This window comes from Odontomachus brunneus, unplaced genomic scaffold, assembly GCF_010583005.1.
Source record: "Odontomachus brunneus isolate Ranch 3 - 2012 unplaced genomic scaffold, Obru_v1 Obru_scaffold_003, whole genome shotgun sequence".
Taxonomy (NCBI): Eukaryota; Metazoa; Arthropoda; class Insecta; order Hymenoptera; family Formicidae; genus Odontomachus; species Odontomachus brunneus.
The window spans coordinates 166,238-187,413 of NW_022639453.1; the positions used below are offsets into that span (position 1 = coordinate 166,238).

A 21,176-nucleotide genomic window follows, 5' to 3' on the forward strand; every position below is an offset into this window, starting at 1 on the left:
AAAATTAATGTGACCTTGACCTGACCTTCGCTACGCAACCCAAGGTCAAACTGATGTGATCAGTAAATACATCTTTTTAAACGCCACAACTTTTGTCTGAAACATTTTTTTGTAAAACTTATATTTTTCCTGATATTCGGGCGTCCCGGTACTTTCCGAACACCCTGTATACAACGTAAACGTATCTTTCAGTGGCCTTCTCTAAACACTCCTTGTTTCAGAAACCATCGATGACGCTGGAAAGCACGAGGAATTGTAAATTTCGTACATTACATTTACGTACAATGACCTGCGGTTTCCTTAAACCCTGTGGTCACTAAGAGTTTTATAAGATTCTGTAAAAAGAAATTTGTGTTCGCGATAGTAATAGTAATTGAGCGTCGACGCGTCATGGCGCTTTGCGTACATACCGTTATCGGTATTTCACTTTTCTAATTGACGCCTGCCACCAGTTTACGTGTAAATACTTGTCGCCATCGGTGCTCATGTAAAATTCTCCCGAAAATAATGATGTATTGGAAGCCGAAGATTCTCCTTATCTATTCTCACTAGATCCACTTCTCATACCTACTATAAATCATAATTTATAAGAGATTTCACCTTTTTTCTATAATTTGGCAATTTTATAGCGAACAAGAGACTATCTTAAATCAGGTCAAAGCGAGAAGTCTGAATGAAATTCGTTTCTCGATGATCGCTGAGACAGCAGTATTCTGGTTATTCATGAACAACCTGTTCATGTTGCTAAACCGATTGTGATTTATTATTGTCTATTATATACGATAGTTATTAAGAAATAAACTTGTAAACAATTTTTTTAAGATATCTTCGGCATTCCCTTTTAGACTGTAGTGTCACCGACAGTAGAGACAACAAAGAAGGATGTAGTTACATTCGAAACCGACACGGCTAGTCTTTCTATAGATAAACGTACATATACACTATGTCACAGTACAAATACATTTATTCATACCACATAGAACCAACGACGCACAGCATGGGATATCTAATCTCATTGTTAGTGCCGAGTTTTTGTAACATCGTACACTTCGCTCGCCTCGGATCATTAGACGCGGTAATACCGGCCATATCTTTTATGAGAATTTATATCGTCACGGCGACCAGGTGAATTAGAGCGGAACGAGCGAAGAAATTCGACAGCCATTCTCGCGGTAATCGGGCAATCCTCCGATTTCGGTCCCGACGGAATCAATCGAGCGATTACCCGATCGCAATGATATTTATCGCTGTTTACACCAGACCTTTACCTTTTTAATCTCTCGATAGAAACAATCAAAGTAATCCGCCGCGGCGGGAAAGCGTCTCGTAGTCCGCTCGGTTTCCTGCCTCGGTGATTTGACGGAGAAGCTTCGGTGAAATCTGCGACAACTAGAATTGAGCAGATCCTCGATTTCTGCTCGGACAGCTCGAACGTTCGACTCGTGCTCCTGCGTGAGATCAGGAATTGCATTTATCAACGACTCTTCAGAGAGAGTAACCGATATCAGACAGAATGCTCGGGTTGTCATCTCGCCGCGCATGGCTGTCGATTCTCTCGCGCTCGCAATATTTGCTTTCCCAATGTAAACACATTGAGAAAGCCCAGTCGCGCGTTCTCGTACTCACTAATGACATCTCACGACGCTTCGTAACCCCGCGCGCGCTGCCGCAGATTCGACTTGCCTGGTCGCGCGGGCCGGCTTCTATCAATTGTTCGATGTTCGCGCACCCGCGTCGTTCGCGCTCCTCCTAGGCGGCAGTTCGCCCGGAAATACACATGAGCATGGACAACCACGTCGCCGTGGAAAGTGTCACACGAGACGAGAACGGCAGCACGTAAGTCTGGCCCACGCTATTTTGGCGTTCTCGTGATAGAGAGTATAGTGTAGTTTTGTTTACGAATTTCTTACTCGAATTAGAATCTACGTACGACGGGTGCTGCTACTTGTAGCTACGTCCGTTGAGTTCGTCTCCAACAGTCACACGGCAATGGATGTATTCGGGGAGCAAGCTGTCGCATCGCTTACGCAAACTTTGCGAACTCTGTTCGTGTAATAAGGCGAATCCAAGCTGTACGAACAACGTTGGTTAGCAACCCAAACAACAAACAGAAGAAATTACTGAAAACATTATTATTTTGCTTGGAGTTTTGCAAAATTATACATTATGGTAAAGTCAACAGCATCTTTTAAACAGCGCACAATTGCCACAGAATTGCCACTGAGAGCGTTTAAAGACCTCGCTAACGTTGAGATTCAGTAGTGTTTGCGCTAAATATCGTTAATAGCAACAGTTACTCCCCGAACGCACCCAATGTGTGTTCTTCCAATTTTTCAATGTACCTCGCAACGCGCGAAATAATCGAGATCTGCATGTTTTAACAGTGCGAATTGAAATTTAAAGAAATATGTCGACGCGTGATTTCAAGTACGTGTCGGTACGTTGAGAGTGGGAAGATATCTGGGAAAGATACAATATCTGAGCTGATTTCCGATTTGAAATAACTCAGCTCTGCTCGCAAAATATATTTCTGAAATTTCTACAGCACAATTAGAATGTACATTTTCCGCTTGTTCGATTCTTTCTTATTTTTTTTTCCGAACTAATGTGTATTATTGTTCATAGCTATATATTATAGCCATAATTTGAAACCCCATTATGTAAGCAACTTATCGAGTATCGATCAAACACTTCAGAGGGAGAGTATGGTAAAGATAAGATACAATTTCTACAGTGGGCGTCTTTGTCAAAAATTTGCTAATGCATGCAATATATTCACTGAGAAAAATATACTTGAAAATTTATTTGTGAGATATGAAGTTCATATTCATAGAGATAAACTTCTTATCACAGAAATAAATTTTATATCACAGAAGTAAACTTTATTTCACAGAGAGAGATAAACTTTATGTGAAATAAAGTTTTCAAGTATGTTTTCTCAGTGTAAACATCAATTGGATGGACGAGCGCTGGTTTTCAATGACAACGCGACTTATTTCGAGATCACGCTTTGATAGCACGGGGAAGTGAAAAAGGTGCAAAAATTCTGAATTGCGCGCTTAGTTGTTCGCACCAGGGACATTGATGGTGATTTTTACAAGCTATAAGCGTGCTATTGCGAGTTCCAAGATAGCATTAGCATGATTACTTTTCGATTAACGGACGGAGGTCACTCGTTGATCGTTACGATACTAGTTCTCTTTTTTCTCTCCAATAATGACCCGACACTTGGTCGTTTTTCGGAGCACAAATTACGTATCTGCGTACACGCAAAAAATTCGCTCCAATTGTATTACACGAGACCCTACCCTCCGTTCTGCGACAAAAGGTCGCAAAAAAGTAACAAAACTTGGCTGCGACAGAAAGAGCCGGTAGTCCTCGCTTTAACACCAGGATGTCGACCACTGCGAGAACGGACCTCGGGGTCATCATTGACGAGTAAATATCTGATCGATTCAGTCTCTTTTACATATTACACGCATTCAAATTTTCCTGCGCTCACGTCGATTCGATTTACTTGCGTCATTAGTTCTGCGAGAGAGCGATTCTATTTTGATTAACTTGCTGATTTTATTTATTAACGTTGCACCCCATAGATTGGTGTCTTCGCGGCTTATCGAGTAGCAAAGCGATTACTTTGCCCAGACTGCACAGATTACTAAAAGATGTCTTCGAAACGTCTAAAAGGAAAAGAACGTCTACCAGACGTCTCTAAGACATCTTCTAATAAATCGTACTGTCTGCTGTGCAAATCACAATCACAATCTTGCTTCTCCAAAGCACGGTGAGATAACAATACAAATTGCTCACGGTATAATGACAAAGAAAGACCGTGACGGTCTTTTGCGAATTGCGTTACGAATACAACGCGAGCAGCGAGCCCGAATTTCTACGGCGTACTTCCGCATTGCACTTGTGTTGATTTTCGCGGCAACATCGTGTTTAAGCAATCGATAACAAGAGACCCAGTTTGTTAGAGATAATTTATAAGTGTCTCATGAGTTTAGCTTCACTCGCTTAGCTTCACTCGTGCATTGATTTTTCCGGCACTTCGTGCCCGCGTGTGCGTGCATGCGTGCGCGACGATCGGCCCGTCGGCTACCTGAAGAGTATCCATTACGACTAACGAGTTGTAACGTTTCTCATATTCGCGTCGTGTGTTTAACGTTAAGCACGGTTATTTGATCCATACATTACTTTCGCATTAAACAACGATGACGCGTCTGAACCCTCGTTTTGCGTCAAACTTAAAATTACACGGATGTCTCTGACGCGTCAACTTATTTTAACGTGCCGATCTCGATAATATTTATCGCATTATCGTTCATTCTCATCGATTGCCGAGAGACCGCGCGCAAAAGTTGCGCCGAGATCCGATTTGTCGATTCCATTTCGCGCGGTCTTCTCAGCTGCACCGATAATGTCGTATCATACAGCTATTGCACACGACACAACGCATACAGCGCGAAAGAAACAAATCCACATAGAAGGCATTTTCATTAATCAAGAGCGCATGCATATGTACGGGCGCCCACGCTTGTTTGCACGCACGCAAATTTCCCGTTTATTCCTTATCCGTGTAGTTTTACATCTTTATCGGAAATGTTTATTCCAATATCGTCGCGAAGCTTGTTGGAATACAAAATAAAAGTATCAATCCCCGAGCACACATCTGATCTTGGACATTCTCATTGCTTCGGCCTTTAAATATGAATATTTAAATTTTTAATGTATGTATATATATATTCAGTATATGTACGTATATTTTATGTTTAAATATCTAACGAATACATTTAAAAGGTAAAACAATGTCCAGGATTAGTTACGATAACTTGTGCCTTATTTGAACGACGAGACTTTTTCGTTTTTTTTTATTTTTTTTTTCTTTGTTACTGATATGTACATATATAGTAACGAGAAATTTTTACTGCTATATATACTCTTTACATTTGTTGGAATGAAATTTCACAAGTGAAAAGTGGCAGTATTTTCACTCAAAGCGATAATAAAAATATTGCCACTCGAAATCGCGGAAATGTTTAAATATCTAACGAATACATTTAAAAGGTAAAACAATGTCCAGGATTAGTTACGATAACTTGTGCCTTATTTGAACGACGAGACTTTTTCGTTTTTTTTTTCTTTGTTACTGATATGTACATATATAGTAACGAGAAATTTTTACTGCTATATATACTCTTTACATTTGTTGGAATGAAATTTCACAAGTGAAAAGTGGCAGTATTTTCACTCAAAGCGATAATAAAAATATTGCCACTCGAAATCGCGGAAATGTTTAAATATCTAACGAATACATTTAAAAGGTAAAACAATGTCCAGGATTAGTTACGATAACTTGTGCCTTATTTGAACGACGAGACTTTTTCGTTTTTTTTTATTTTTTTTTTCTTTGTTACTGATATGTACATATATAGTAACGAGAAATTTTTACTGCTATATATACTCTTTACATTTGTTGGAATGAAATTTCACAAGTGAAAAGTGGCAGTATTTTCACTCAAAGCGATAATAAAAATATTGCCAGTCGAAATCGCGGAAATGTTTCACTTCAGTTTAGAGTGCATTCTGACTCTCATACCGGTGAATTTTGCAATCGAGAGAATACGTTCCTATAACGACGAATTAGAGAGAATACGTTCCTATGACGACGAATTAGAGAGAATACGTTCCTATGACGACAGAGTACGTCGGAATTACCCTTCAATTTCGATTCGGTGTGGAGGATTTGCTCTGTGCGAACGAAAAATCAATGAATTCGAATAACTCGGTGGCCGTTCCACTTTATGAGCGAAATTTCATTCCAAGAAATTTCGAGAGTTTGCGAACGCAGTTGTCTCTAGTAAGTCCGAAGCGTCGCACGGCGCGTAGAACTGCGGATAGAATCTCGTCGCGAGATTCGCCATACGTTCAAATTTGCCTCTGGAAAAATCGATGGCAGTTCGATCGATTCGATAGCTATCGAAATTTAACATCAGTCCGCGCGCTGGAGGTTCCCCATTGTGAGATCCCCTTCTTCGGCACGCGCTCGGCGATTTCTATATCGTCGTCGGGTTCATGCACTGCTCCTTGTATCACGTGCGTCCGTGCCTCTCTACGTGAAAGTCACGCGAATGTGCTACGCCTCTCGCTTGACGTTAGCTGTTCGTTCAGTCACGAGTCGCGACTGCAATCGGCGGCTGGTGGATTTTCGCCCGGTGATCTCTCTCTTTGCGTGAGGTCCAGGATGAAATTTCGAAGCTGAAGATCCGTGACGTGTCTGGGAAGCATCAGTGCGAGTGTTCGTAGAGGAGCACGTCGTCGTCGTCCGAGCAATCTCGGCTGGTTTCGTTCTCGCGAGAGAACGCGGAGGTGCAATACGCGCGAAAGCACCGATCGATCGATCGTTGATCTTGCGTGAGATCGAATGTTTCGCGGGGATCTCGAACGGCGTTCCAAATGTGTCTTTCTGCGGAGACTTTCGAGTGATAAGGACGAGTATCGAAGGCCGCGCTATACGATTATTGCTGAAGACGTCGGTGCGAGGGAGAGTAAGAGAGAGAGAGATTTGGAGAGATATAAGCGACTGTGCGCCCGTCGATGAATACGCAGTATAATTCGCGCGATAGTTAAATCCGCTTCGGATCAGCGGGTCCGATTTGTGAAAGCGCTCGTTGATATTCAAATGCTGAACACACACAGTCACTGAACACCGGCCCCGAAGTGTACCGCGAAAGATATACAGTGCGTTTCACTTCGAGTTCGCGGCGATGTGCTGAAGATTCTCGAGAACTTGGCGGAGACGACCTCCATCGAAAACGCGACTTACTCGACCAGAATTCACGGGATGCTTTGAAGCACTTTACATACACAATGGAGTCATCAAAGCCTGTGTATAAAATAACGTTTCGAAACATGTGAAGTGTCAAACGGACTCCGTGTAACACTCTCGCAACCTAGACCGCTTTCTTCTTGACAATTTCTCCCTCTCTTTCTCTCTCTCTTTCTCTCTCTGTTTTTGCCCCAAATAAGTCGAAAGATATCCGGTACACTTCGAATTCCGAGTGTAAGAGTATTAAGACTTGAATTGAACGAGACGTGGCAGTGTCTTCTGATATCTTCTCCGAGCGGAGATACAGAAAGGAACGGGGAGAGTGGATAGAAAGGGAGCGAGGACGACGCTCAGCTGGTGGGGGCTCGTGTGATAAGGACAGAGCAATCAAGAGGAAAGGCAGAGAAACGAGAAAGAAGAAGAAGAGGAAGCGGCGGAAGAGGAGAAGCAAGAGGAGAGAGCGAGAGTGAGAGGCTGTTGATCGAGCGTTAATCTATTTATCTGTTGAGCGATTGTGCCAAACCAGGAGAGCATGGCTCTTCTTCCGTCGAGAGACGGACGGACATGCCGTAACGTGGCTAACAGTAACAACAGCTTTTGATTGTTGACTCGAGAAGCGACGTGTGCAGTTCGTCTGAATCTCTCCGGTCGTCCGGGGGAAGACAGCGCGACGTTACGACTTCCCAGATTACAACTGCACACAGTGCACCACCTCCTCTACCTTCTCTCTCTCTTTCTCTTTTTCCTCTCTCTCTTTTTCTTTCTCTCTCTATCTGTCTGCCTGTCTTTCTCTGCACTCTCACCTCACCAGAGGTTGCATGTTCGCTGCCTCTTTAGTCTTCCTTTTTATCGGCACTTGGCATTCGCGAGCGATTCGACAAACAGAGAAAAGATCATCGGTCTAGACAGAGAGAGAAAGAAAGAAATCGACGGCGTCGCGATCGACGGTCAATAGACTGGGCGCGTCTTGCCATTAGAAGACCATGGAAGACGAGAAGATCAAACTGTGAGTTCTCTTGAATCATTATCATCATCATTATCATTGTTATCGTCATTGTTATCCTTGCGATGCAAGAGAAACGACGCACTCCGGAAAAGCAAGGGATCGCGTGCCGTGCGAGATCAAAATCTCGCGAAATCGCAGAGATCCGGGCAGAGAGGAGAGCGAGTTAATTAGTCCCAGAGTGTTTTGATTAGTTATTTCCCTCTGTTTTATTTATTTGTGATTTGACGTGTGGTGCAGAACGAGAACGATAGTGGGCGAATTTTCGCGATCGATAGGAAGGAAACAACGACGGTGTTGCGTGTTAAAGTCGGCGTGCAAAATCGGCGTGTAAAATTAGCGTGTAAACTGGTGATTGGTGAGCCGGTGAGAAATCGGTTGCGGAGTTTCCTTCTCGGATCTCACGCGCTTCCCGAAGCAACTTATACGGAGTACGTGCTGTATCTTGTAACGCGACTGTTCTCTCTTGTTTTTTGTGAATTATATCGGCGAGAATCTTAAAAAGTGCTCGCTGGCTAATGGAATTCACGGGAGAGAGCGACAACTCGCAAGGAAAGTTTGAAAAATTACGTCCGCGGACTATCGCGAATCGTGAATCACTGAAGTTTCCTGATAATCCAGTAAAAAAAGGATGTCAGATTGACATCTTGAAATATCGATTATGAACATGTTTCTCTCTTCGCTAATATTTGAAAATATTCCAAGGATATTGCTTGATGATACGATTTCTTTGAATACCACGAAAATAGTTTAGAGATATTAAAGTGTCGAAATTATTCTTACACTAAGAGAAAAATAAACTTGAAAATTGATTTGCGGGATATAAAGTTTATTCACAGAAGTAAGCTTTACATCCTATAAATAAGCTCAAATATTTTTTTCCCAGTGTACAACATTAAAAACTACATGTTAAAAAACATGTTATACATCATTAGATATCGTTGCAATAAGATTTTTGCTCTCACTGGAAACATTTTATACAAGATGATTTATAGTCGCGAGAACACTTCGTGGGTAGTCAAAAAATCCCCTTGTCCAAAATCGGAGATGCGAGCCTTCTATAAGAATACCCTGTCTGAATCGAATTTTAGGCTGCCATTTTTTTGCACAATGTTTCGCGAGACGGGCGAGATTTTCGTTGCATCGCGATCTGGAATTCCATACACGGTATAAAGACGAAGATACCGCTATCGCAGATCGTCCAATTCCTCTCACCGTGTTTGCGCGACGTAAAAAAATCGCAACATGTGAACAGCTCGAAGTCGTCGGCGAAGAGAGAATCGCTTGACCACCTGTTGACGCTCCACGCGTACACGCGTGGGCCACCCGTGCGCGAGGAAGCTCCTCCGTAGATTTCTCTTTCCCTCAGGAGCGATGTCAACGATTTGGTTCACTGATTGCCAAAATTATCGTACGGATAATTATCGTACGCGCGACCACAGCCATGGCCTCGCGAACAACAAGGCCGCGACTCCCTTCACTTTGCCACGCGACAGTATCTCCAACGCGCCGTGGTTGTACGCGAGGACGGGCGCGACCGGTCTCGGGAACGACAGAAAAACTTGCAGTTCTTTCCACGAAACCTGTCCGCCGTGTGCACTGATCATGACAAGTGCGTATTGCGTTAGGAGAGGAAATCAAAAGTGGACCAGATTTCTCCGGTATCGTTCACCGATCTAAATCCGCGACATGCGCGAATTCTCCTTGGACAAGCATTGTCCCGAAAAATCGTGGTACGGAATGCCGAGACAATATGTCAAAATACAATTTTTCTGAGGAAAGATTATTACCCTGAAAAAGTACACACATAAAAGTTAAGTGTACTAATATATCTACCTACTTAGGTACACTCATATTTTACTCGAACGAGTAAATACTCATGGATTCGGCTATGTAACGAGGAAATTCTAATATTTCAGTAAAATTGCACCTCAGTATTAATACACAAGAAATGGTGCTTTTTTTAAATTTTGGGATTATGTACGTTCATCAAATTTTCCACACAAAATCTCATCTTACACAGAGAGAAAATATCGGAATTTTTTGTCATATAAATTCTTTTCAATTTTACTATATTTCTTTAATAGCGCAGGAAAGATTGTCAGTAAAATTTATCTTGCTAAGGAACATAGTAAATTTTCCTAGAAAATTAGCAAAATTCTTAACAGCACATTTCAGTTCTTAAAATTGAAATAGAAGGATAATCAATTATTTGGATGTCGATCTATTCCTCGATTACAAAATTTTATGGTAATTTTTACTGTAAAAATGTCTCCGTGTAGAAAATCACGTATTTAAGAAAATATGCCCCAAAGCGAAGGAATCCTTCTCCTCAAGTGTTTCAGAGAAATATTGTTCGTAATTGAATGGAGATCGAATTCCGACTGATGTATTTCCGTTTGTCGCTCTGTCGATTTCTTCATTCTACTCGCCAGTTTTCCCCACGTTATTTACGATAAATATCGTCGAACTTTGATAAAACCATATCAACGTTACTCATATCTTCACGTAAGTTGTGGTTACGAGGAATTATCCACGTATATGATAACAGGATCGCAACAAAGTTATTCCCATTGTTTTTCTTTACCCAGCGCGGAGTGTGTTTCCCACACATGTATATTCAATCAGAAATGCCGGAACATATAACGGGATCGGTCTCGAGCGACCTGAAAAAATAGCCCGGTCCTTGCCTTCAAAATGTAGCCTTGAAACACTTTCTAATACAAATGTCCCTTTTCGGCTTCGCATTCATATGAGCAGTCGACATAGAACGAAAATAGACGTTTGAAACCATGTACGCGCCAAGCATGAGAACGTGAAAGAACAGAGAAGCAGTTCTTTAAAACAGAAACAATTTTGTACACGGTAGCGCAATTACGTCCCCCTCTTCGTAAGCGGGAAAGTCATAAAAAATTGTAAACATAGGAAAAATTTACCCAGCCAACTTTTCAAACGTTAAAAACATGTGTTTTTTTAAAACATGTGTTTTGTTTACTCATGATAATTTTTTTCAATAAAAAAAACTTCACTGAATTGCAAAGACCTTAATAGATTCATATTTCTCAATATTTTCTACACGATTGCAAGAAAATAATTAAATTCCGATCTTTGCGGAAGTTATGAGCTAATGAGAAAATTTTTTTCGTGTTTAGAGTTCTAGAGGTAGTGATTCATGAACGATCATTGAACAAAGTGCGTGTCAACCACCCGGTGTTGCATAACATCGATTTGGTAGATCGACTATGTGAATTATTTTGTGCATTCACTCACGAGTGTCAAGCGCGACATTCGTAAAGCGGGGTATATTTTTATAGATGGCATAACGATTACGTTTTATCGCGGGGGAGAAGAGACGCACATGCGATCAAGCGATCCTGAAGCCACAGGCGTCACAGATCGACACAGAGTGACACACTCGTGCCTCCCGAAGTGATCACTAAAATAACACGTGGAGATTTAATCTGAATATGTCCGAATAGATATTGTATGATGATAACGCTCCAGACGGGGATTGACATTTCGTCGTTTCTACATTTTTCTAAGTCCCACCTTCCTACAAGGCGAGGCGCAAATAACGATAATCTCGATAGTCGATAATCTCTTGAGCAATTTTTATCGGAAATACGTGTGCAGATAAAAACAACTTGTATCGAGATTATTTTCTTGGATTCTCCGAGCTCCACGGCGATTGGAGGAAATAGAAAATCTTGGATAGTTCCTCATTAATAAATTATCACTCTTAATGAGTCACCTCTGAGATCTCGTGACTCGAGATTTTCCGGCACGTTTTTCCGGGAGGAGATACTTTATCCATGAGTGCGACATTCTGTCGACGAAGCGAGACTGATATTCTCGTATTATCGTGGTATAATTAATACGAAACCGACGTGGTGTCAGGTAACGTTATATGCATGATGACGACGAGCCGACCGTCGTCGATTTAATCCACCAGTGCACCTGGATCATTCGGGAAGCAGCGTTGCTAACTCGTTTAACCGGTCCGCGAGATATTTTCGGGAACAAGTTTACGATTAATATAATTAAACAAGATAATTAAACAAGCCGCCGCATAAACATTTCATCTCTATAATTATTTCACAGAATAATTACGACTTAGAGAAGTCGGTCAATTTCGTATAAAAGAGTCGAGCTCGCCCACTTAAATTTAAAAACAAAATTCTTTTATTTTTTAATTGAACTTTTGAAGGATGTAGTTATTAATGGGCGAATTAATGGATGAATTCTCAGTTCCGACACTTCCAACCGCACATTTGTGGAAGTTCCATCACTCGACACGCTCGCTGAGCTTCAAAGTCGACGACGCGTGTCGCATCGATTTGGAGAATGATTTTATTTCAAAAAGGATGAACGGTACATCGACAATCGGTCTCCCTCGGCAGAATGAACTTCCGTGAGGTTTTCATATCATTTCCCCGTTACGCGACGAGCGTGGGTGGAGGAAAGACAGATGATAAGTGGAACCGAGAGATGTATCTCGCACGAAGGGAAGTTCGCCGAGCTGTATTATCATTAGTGATCCTCGCGATACATATCAAATCATTTGAATGCAGTCCTCGTGTCTCATCCTCGGTGGCGATGCAAATTTCAAGGCTACTGGATCATTCTTTTACATAAAAGCTAAACTACTATAATCCTTGCGTGAAGCCACTTAATATATTAAAATCATTCCAAACTCACATTAATCAAGCGTGTACACACTTGTGATCTAATCGAATCCACGCATTATTTTATACAGGGTGATTCAGGACTGAAGGTCAATACTTCAGGAAACCATTCTTTACGTAATTCTGAATTAAAAATTTCATATGAACATGTGTTTTATTCGCAATGGTTGCCGAGAAAAATCAATTTAATGTATTTTGACCAACGTAATGCGTAAATCATGCTTTCCGATTCCAAGGCGAATGACCTTCTACTTACTGTACGTAACACTCTATGCACAATAGCAGGCAACAGGCAATAAGAACAGGTAATAGGAATTTGGATTAGTTAATTATTTCTATTCCCTGTTCCTATTGACTAATGCCTATTCCTATTGCCAGTTACCTGGCATTGTGCATAAGGCTTAACTTGTGTGGCGCGGGTATCCGCTGAGTGTAAACACTACTCACTGTTATTAGTGGCGCTATGGGCAACCTTCAATGCGTATTGCAACCTGTTTGAAATAAGTTAATTCAGTTTGCTTTGCAGTTTGTGTTTTATTGTTAAAGCGTGGTGAACAATCAGTCATTCAGTGACTCAATCCGTGATGGTACGATCTATCTTATGTAATTTAGTTTACTTTTGTAATGGATTTTTGTATTTGGGGGTGGATGAAAGACTTAGTATACGCAGTGAAAGTTCAAATACGAGAACAACTGCTAGCTCGCGTGCTGGACGCTGCGCGGCAAATAAAGGAAAGTTACGTACAGCAATCAGCTATACGCGCGGTTCATACTCGTGCGTTACGCTGTATACAAGCAGATGGTAGCATAATTGAAAACACCCTTTAAACTAAGATAAGTGTAATTTGAGTTATCTAAGAAGTGTTACAAGCATGGATGTGGAATGAAATATTTTATTTTCTATTAATATCCCCAATAATGTTTTAAAAACTGAACTTCTCAGATAGAGTTTAAAGTTATTATAAGTTTATAATCGTTCGAAATAAGACTTATGTTTATATGAACTTTTTAATTCAGAATGATATAAAGAATGGTTTTCTGAAGTATTGACCTTCAGTCCTGAATCACCCTGTATAAAAACCATCATTCTTTTTAAATTTCGGTCAATTTGATCAAGATGCTCTGTCTATATTGCGTGTTATGTACTAGCTAAAATTATTCAGTATTATCTGGATCGCAAAATCTCCGAGAAATGAAATCAAGAGAATGGGGTAAGGTGTTCACACGCAAAAAAAATCTCGGTGCAAGTGAATAGGAACCAACTAAAAATTAGGTGATCAGAAGCGATATTTGTTTTGAAAACTAATATTTCTGTTGTCGCAACCGAAAATATTCGTCTGAACATTCAGCGATATTAGAACTTGGTTGAAGCAACTGAGAACAATTGACTATTGGTCTATTCTTTTTAGCCACACTGCTGAACTAGTGTAATAAGTTAAAGTGAAACAAATATACTTTCTTTCATTCTAACTTGTTGCACTAGTTTAGCAGTACAGCTAAAAAGAACAGTATATATAGAAGCCTCATAAAAGAATTTTTCTGTTTCTACGGCCGAGTTTTCGTCTGATCCTTGAGTAACCGAAAATTCGGTTACACCAATAGAATTGTTTTTTCCGTGCAGGTTCCATCTAGCTTAAAGAACAACTATGCAAAATTTAGTTCAGATCGGTTCAAGAGTTTTAATATTATATAGAGAAAAGATAGATCGACATTCTATTTTATATATATATATAGATAGATATTTGCAATGTTAACGACGAAATGTGTCAATGACTAACTATCGCTTTCTGTGCAGAATATCGAATGATCTGTGAAGGTGTACAAGGCATTGCGCCATAAATCGTCGATTTATCATCACCAGCAACACTTTGCATTCGCGTTCGATTTTGCACACGGCATCATTGACACCGTCATTGAATTACAGCCAGCGACAGGGAGAGGCAGAAGAACGTACGGCGGATACGGCGCTTGCACACGGCATCGTTGATATCTGGTTGATAGATAATGGCGTCTCGTGGAAGGTGATAAGCACTGGTCACGTATTCGCACATAATGTTGCGTTAATGCCGTGTTCAAGCATACCGTTGAACAATACGCATTCTGCATTCCAAGCTATGTTTAAGGCACATGCCGAGGCGGAATTAGTTGCGTAATTAGGATACGGCAGAAATGACGTGTCAACGCGAAAGCATTCGTTTCCTTCGCAATAACGACGATACACACAGAAAAATGCATGCTGCATTCGAATAAATGTTACTTGTTTCAAGTATTCTATAAGCTTCTACATCCAAAATCTTATCATAATCATCCACCACGAACCGAGAATTACCCAAAATATGTTCTAAATTTTCATAAGTTAAACATTTCAATCAAGAAGTTAAGAGAAAAACATGGTTTGCTTATCACATAGAGTCGAACCAACTTTTTCTTGAATTTTATATAATATTTTATTAAAATTTTATAATAATAAATTAAAATAATATTATATATAATAATATATAATGTTCATAATATATATATTTTTAATAATATATATTTAATATATTATTATATTGAATAATATTATATTAAATATAATAATATATTTTTAATAATATATTATAGTATTACTTACAATATAATATTCTTGTTGTTTTCTTAAATTTGTGATGAGTACATTCGACGACTGTTACCAAGGAACTTTTTGTTAAAAATTACTTAAGAGGAGAATAAACTGAGTAGCTTTTTTTAACAGCAGAATGATATCTTTCTGTGTGTAATATCGACGTTCTTTCCCGTTGCTGCGCGCTTCCTGTCTTTATTTTTCAAGCCGATGCGTAAAAAAAGCGATCACGCTCCACAGACAAATAATGTCTGAGCTATAATCCGATAAAAATCATAGATGTACATATAGATTTCGGTAAGGAAATATACTACGACCAGAGTTCGAATTTGACTTTGACGTGCATTGTACGAGCGGAGTTGACTATCGCATATACCAATATTGACGTCACAATTTCTTATCATGTATGATACGAACGCTTGAATCTATCTTTATACGAATCTTATCTGAAGTAGGCGGGTAAGTAACAAAAGTAACATTTGAGATAATTCGACAAACTGACATGTCATTCGATACGGACGATTACTTCATAAACAAACAGTGGGTCGAAATTAACCGCTAACTTTCCACTGCGGTAGAGAAGAAAAACTTATGGGAAAGCGAGCGCTGTCATCAAACAGCCGGGACAACTTGATAGAGAGTCGTTAAACTTTTTTTTTCTGTTTCCGAATCTCATCGGCGGTAACCCGCATGCAATTATCGCGCGAAATCGCTTTCTTCCGTTACGCAACTTGGCATGGAAAGTGGGAAGCATCGAATGTGCATCATTGACAATTATTGCAAAGTCGCGAAGAATAATAACGATCTCGAGATGTTAAACGAGCAGATGGTAGTCAAGAATCCCGTTCCGCGGTACGAGTGACGAATTTACGATTGAGTCGCAATACTCCTTGCCGTAAAAGCGAGCTGTTTTATGCCGTCGCGACGTGCGATCGCGAGGAATAAAAATGGATTTGTGACGGTTTGCAGATTCGCCGATAAGGTGAGCTACGGCTACGGAACAAGCATCCCCCCGCTGAACAATGTCGAGGACGAGAAGGAAAATGAAAGTGACTTGTCATCGCGGAAGGTGATCTTCTGCGTTCACGGAAAATTGTCGGGCTGCTGTACGGTGGTGAAAGGCTCCTCCATCGATGAGACTCCTTCTGTGGAATATCAACAGAATCTGACAGGTATGATTTGGATGAAATTTAACAATAGCATGACCAGTATAATTGAGAGAATATTTACTATAACGAAATAAACGAAAGAATCCATTTAATGGTATTCAGAGAAATTTTGCGGATTACGCTATTATTAGGTTGTATCAGTAAAGTAGCTCTTATGATCTTTCATTTTTAATAAGCATCATTCAAGACATTTTTAATCATAATTAATGGATCTTTTATTTTTAATAAGCATCATTCAAGACATTTTTAATCATAATTAATTTAATTGGATTTATTGTGCTTTCAGTGCAGGAAGACCACTGTCACAGGGAGAGGAACGAGGATATCGACAAGAAGGCCCGAAAGAAGCTGTGGCTCGCCAGTGCGCTATGCGTCGTTTTCATGATAGCAGAAATCGTTGGTAATACAACAAAATTCCTGATGAGCTTATCAGTATAAAATAACTCTTTGCAGCGGCTATTTACGAAAACAGGCAATAACCACGCGGTTTATTCTTCTCTTCTTTTTTGCACTTCAGGCGGAGTATTATCGAATAGTTTGGCGATAGCGACTGACGCCGCACATTTGTTGACGGATTTTGCGTCGTTCATGATATCCCTTTTTTCCATTTGGGTCGCGGGCAGACCGGCCACCAGGAAAATGCCTTTCGGTTGGTATCGCGCAGAAGTAAGCATCGCATCTTTGATTATTAATATACACATCGAATGAATTATAATTGAAGGGATGACGCCAAAGTGGATGACGAATTCTAAGAATATCGATAACGTAAAAGTCAAGCATCACTAACACAATCATGCTGTCTTTTGCACACTTTTTGTACATATAAGTCTTGTATCAATGTGTGCTGCTTTATTTTACCATATATTCTGCGGAAAACTTGATCACGCGTGTATAGAAATCTTTCTGCAAACTTTTCGTATTTACTTTCCGTATATTTTTAAGCTCCTAAGTTCAATAAAGATACAATAATGTTCAGCAAATATAATTCCTCGAAAGAGGAGATTCCTCGAAATCTCCCTGAGCGGAACAGACATTCAAAGTGTAAAATAATAATAATAAAACACTGATATTTTCGTGTTATTTCAGGTTATCGGTGCGTTAACGTCAGTTTTGCTGATATGGGTGGTCACCGGGATTCTGTTTTATCTAGCAATCGAAAGAATTGTCAATAAGGACTTTGAACTGGACGCCACGGTGATGTTGATCACGTCTGCAGTTGGTGTCGCGGTAAATCTAGTGTTAGTGATACCATTAACGATAATACTTACTTAATGCTCCGCGCGACTCACGCGGCTCATGCATAATACCGATCGCCACGACGCGTTTGCGCTCAATAACGATCGGAATTATGCGAACCGTCACGTTAAATTGACTTTGGAGAAGTTTTCCCTCGCGAAGCAAACGCGTGAGAGAACGTGAAATGAAGTGAAAGTGACATATGAGCACTAGAAATGCACGCGTAATGATTGCTATCGAGAGACGCACGAAGGTAATAATTTTTACATTGCAGAATGGGCCTGTCGTTGCATCAACATGGCCACGCTCACGGCGGTGGACACAGTCACAGCGGTGAACACAGCCACAATGGAAATAAAGACGTGGAAAATCACGACGATGATGCCAAAGAACAGAGAAACATCAACGTGCGCGCGGCCTTCATTCACGTTTTGGGTGATTTTATTCAGAGTATAGGTGTATTCATCGCTGCATTAGTCATATACTTTAAGGTACCTCCGAATTTTCATAGGTAGCTTGGTAGCTTCCCAATGAGAAATGACTCGTCGATCGACGAGTCATTTCTCACTGGGTTCCCGTCTAATCGATCGGTTTTTCGCGGACTAGAGATGAAACTTCGGAAAATTATGACATCTCTTTACGAAAATCTTTGCGTTTGTTTAATCAAGCGAACATTTTCCTGTTGAAGCTTTCAGATATTCTAAATCTTCACGTTTACGTTTCAGCCAAGTTGGAGCATAGTGGATCCAATATGCACGTTCCTCTTCTCTATATTAGTTATGCTCACTACAGTAGCTATTATTAAAGACGTAATGAACGTCCTGATGGAAGGCATCCCCAAAGGCTTCGAGTATTCTCACGTGGAGAACACCTTCATGCAAATAGATGGTGTTGTTAAGGTGCACAACCTTCGAATTTGGGCGCTCTCGCTTGACAAAACTGCCTTGTCAGCGCATCTTGCTATAAGTAAGCTCCATTCTATAAATATAATCGACGATATACGTCTTTCTTATTTGTGTGTCTCAGTTACATAATTCGATTGCTCTGAAATAACGTGTCCCGCTAAACACCGTGTATTTTTAAATGACAATCTATTAATTTAAATTGAGTCCTTTCTCTCGATGTCCCTTCTGATTGTCCATTTCATTTCTATTCCGAAATTCCCGAAGGGTTCTTCGAATCTCGCTGATGCATTTTTCACTTTTCAGAACCTGGGACAAGTCCGCAGAATATTCTGCGCACCGCCACGCGAAATATCCACGACAAGTACGAATTTTTCGAGATGACGTTGCAAATAGAAGAATTCAACGAACGAATGGAGAATTGCAAGCAGTGTAATTCATTGTCGCAATAAGGTTCGCGTCATTGTACTTACGTGCGCTGTACACGCGATATAAACGCATCGGAGATAAATTTAGAAGTCTCGTGATGCTCCACCGAATAAAGACGTCGAAATTGTTTCACGTGAGCAAACGCAGCATATATATGTTATGCTGAACCGTTGCAGCCTTTTCTCCGTAAAGAAACTCACGATCAATCGGCCATAATTCGCTATGGTTACAGTGAATAGTTCAATTTCTTGTTATTCAATTTAAGTAAATTAAATAGCCATAACCATCCACCTAAGTTATATCATTATTGTGTAAGTCGTAAATCCTAACTGTCGTTTGTTGCGATAATTTGCATTAGCATCTTGATACACTGATGCAAGCATTGTGATCGATATTTATTTTGAAAAGTTACTTATATATTTACAATAAAAGTTACCAAGTCATCGGTTCGATCGTTCAAGGTCCAAGATCTCCGCTTGGAATCTTGGTCAATCTCGGAATGGTCTCGTAAACTATTTTGAAACGCAAATAAACAAAGAGAATATATTTTTCCAACGAGACTCTCGCAGCGATCGCACTTTTGTCGCTTCGACATGTAAACAGACAAGCAGGTGTCCGCGTTCGCAAACGCGAATCGAAGACTATCGCTCCTCGTACAAAATGTCACATCTCGCGCGAGCAAGCAAAAAAAGTGCGATCGTTTGACTTACAATTCTACAATCCTCACACCATCACAATATTGATCCTCGTCACTTTTCAGATCCCTTCAAGCTCAGACTTTGTTGCTACCAGCGTCTCCTCGAATTCACTTCTGTTCGCGATCGACTCCTCGATCATTCCCCGAGTATCGATTATCGCGCTGGCGCCGACTTCCGCGCCTAATTTCAAGCGATGCGGCGTTTTCAGCCCGATCGAATTGTGTCCCTCGTTGAGCGTACGTGCGCGCCATCTGCCGCGAAGAGGACGCGGCTACGCAGCGCCGCCGCCGCCGCTGCAGCGTTCCAGTTCCGCGGTTCCCCGCGCATGAGCGCGTCCGGCTGTTGGAGCGCGCTGGCAAGCGGAACGTCGCGTCGCGGAGCGGAACGAGATGTTGCGGAGCGGTGCGGAGCGGCGCGGCAACAGACATGCGGCGTAAAGCGGGACGAGGTGCGTCAGGGGCCGCCGGGCAGCCGCCTTCGCGCCGTTAACCCTCCCCGGTAAACGTCGACGTGCGCGGCGACGACGACCAGCAAGTGCGTAGACGCGCGCTCGCGACGATTCTACGATGTAGCCGTCGCGGTTCGTCTCTCTGTCTACTTACCTGTCTGTCTATCTCTCTCTCTCTCTCTTTCTTCGTCTCTCTATTTCTCTCTTTCTCTCTCTTTCTTCGTCTCTCTATCTCTCTCTTTCTCTTTCTGTCTCTCTGTACCTTCATTCTCTTTCTCATTCTCTTTCTCTGTCTCTCTCTTTCTCCTCGCCGTCTTCCGGGCCGGTATCGCGGGCCGAGCGAGGACGACCGGGTGTAAGAATCGATCTCGCACGTGCGAGATCGCGCGTCGTCGCGAGCGACCGCCGCCTGATCGGTCCAACGCGTACGGTCCCGGTGGATACCGGCCGAGCGGCGACGAAGATGGCCAGCTCGCCCACCAGCATCGAGAACCAGATCGACAGCTTCCTGGAGCAATTCAAGCGCAGCGCCTCCCGGGCGATGGAGGACACTGGCCAGCATCCGCCGCCAGTCTCGTCCGGGTACAACGCCTGCGGCAGCAGCAGCATCAGTCGCAGCCGCAGCGGCAACCTGGACCTGGAGATGCTCGACGCGGGTGAGTTTGTTCGATCGCACGAACGTCCGTTCGGTAGAACCTGCTGGGGACCGAGTGAAGCGAGAAGGAAAGAAAGAGAAAGGGAAAGAGAGATAGTCGAAGAGGGAGTGAGGGAATGCGCTTCGCGGTCGGTCACTCGCCGACCCGCGGGGTTTTGAATTTTCTCGTCCTCTCTCTCCGGTCACGACGAAAGTTCAGGTCGCGTGTCCTCGCTTCGCCAACCCATCACCCTTCTCCGAGCGCGACGGTCGACGGTTACGCAGTAAGGAGGTTTCTTGAGCAAACCCGCCGGCCCGAGCGACGTTCCTGCAACCGGTTCCACGAAGTGGAGGTTACCCGATCGCGTGTTGTCGAGCCATCGATGCAGGCTCGGCATTCCGCATCGGCGGAATCGTCTCGGGGAGATTCGGGAGTTGAATCGCGCACTTTGAATCTCACGTCGCTCCCCGCGAAGCGAGTGCGAACACGTAATTCGCGCTCGCACTCGCGTCGGAAGCGTCAAACACATCCGGTAGCGTG

At 41.9% G+C, this 21,176-nt stretch overlaps 3 protein-coding genes across 8 annotated transcripts in view; all 3 read left to right on the forward strand.

The window, feature by feature from the left end:
* Nucleotides 1-825, forward strand: part of LOC116843512 (UDP-glucose:glycoprotein glucosyltransferase) — an 8,500-nt gene extending 7,675 nt beyond the window's left edge. For all 3 annotated transcript variants that reach the window (XM_032813977.1, XM_032813984.1, XM_032813992.1), the window contains one exon: nt 222-825. In XM_032813977.1, the coding sequence (XP_032669868.1) occupies nt 222-259 (38 nt within the window). In that variant the 3' untranslated portion in view covers nt 260-825. The remainder of the gene's footprint in view (nt 1-221) is intronic.
* Nucleotides 826-1,612: 787 nt separating this feature from the next.
* Nucleotides 1,613-19,415, forward strand: LOC116843536 (zinc transporter 2-like). Of its 4 annotated transcripts, XM_032814026.1 has the most exons (9): nt 6,089-7,835; nt 14,313-14,538; nt 16,089-16,291; nt 16,575-16,688; nt 16,806-16,954; nt 17,375-17,526; nt 17,799-18,015; nt 18,250-18,490; nt 18,733-18,878. In XM_032814026.1, the coding sequence occupies exons 2-9, from the start codon at nt 14,522-14,524 to the stop codon at nt 18,876-18,878; spliced, it is 1,239 nt and encodes a 412-aa protein (XP_032669917.1). In that variant the 5' UTR covers nt 6,089-7,835; nt 14,313-14,521. The 4 variants fall into 4 exon arrangements, with proteins under 4 accessions (XP_032669902.1, XP_032669917.1, XP_032669910.1 ...); XM_032814011.1 differs by lacking the exons at nt 6,089-7,835; nt 14,313-14,538 and adding an exon at nt 1,613-1,836; XM_032814019.1 differs by lacking the exon at nt 14,313-14,538 and having other exon boundaries at nt 6,090-7,835.
* A 525-nt stretch (nt 19,416-19,940) lies between these two features.
* Nucleotides 19,941-21,176, forward strand: part of LOC116843422 (guanine nucleotide exchange factor DBS-like) — a 31,437-nt gene continuing 30,201 nt past the window's right edge. Inside the window, exon 1 of the mRNA XM_032813816.1 lies at nt 19,941-20,657. Within this exon, the coding sequence (XP_032669707.1) occupies nt 20,465-20,657 (193 nt within the window). The 5' untranslated portion in view covers nt 19,941-20,464. The remainder of the gene's footprint in view (nt 20,658-21,176) is intronic.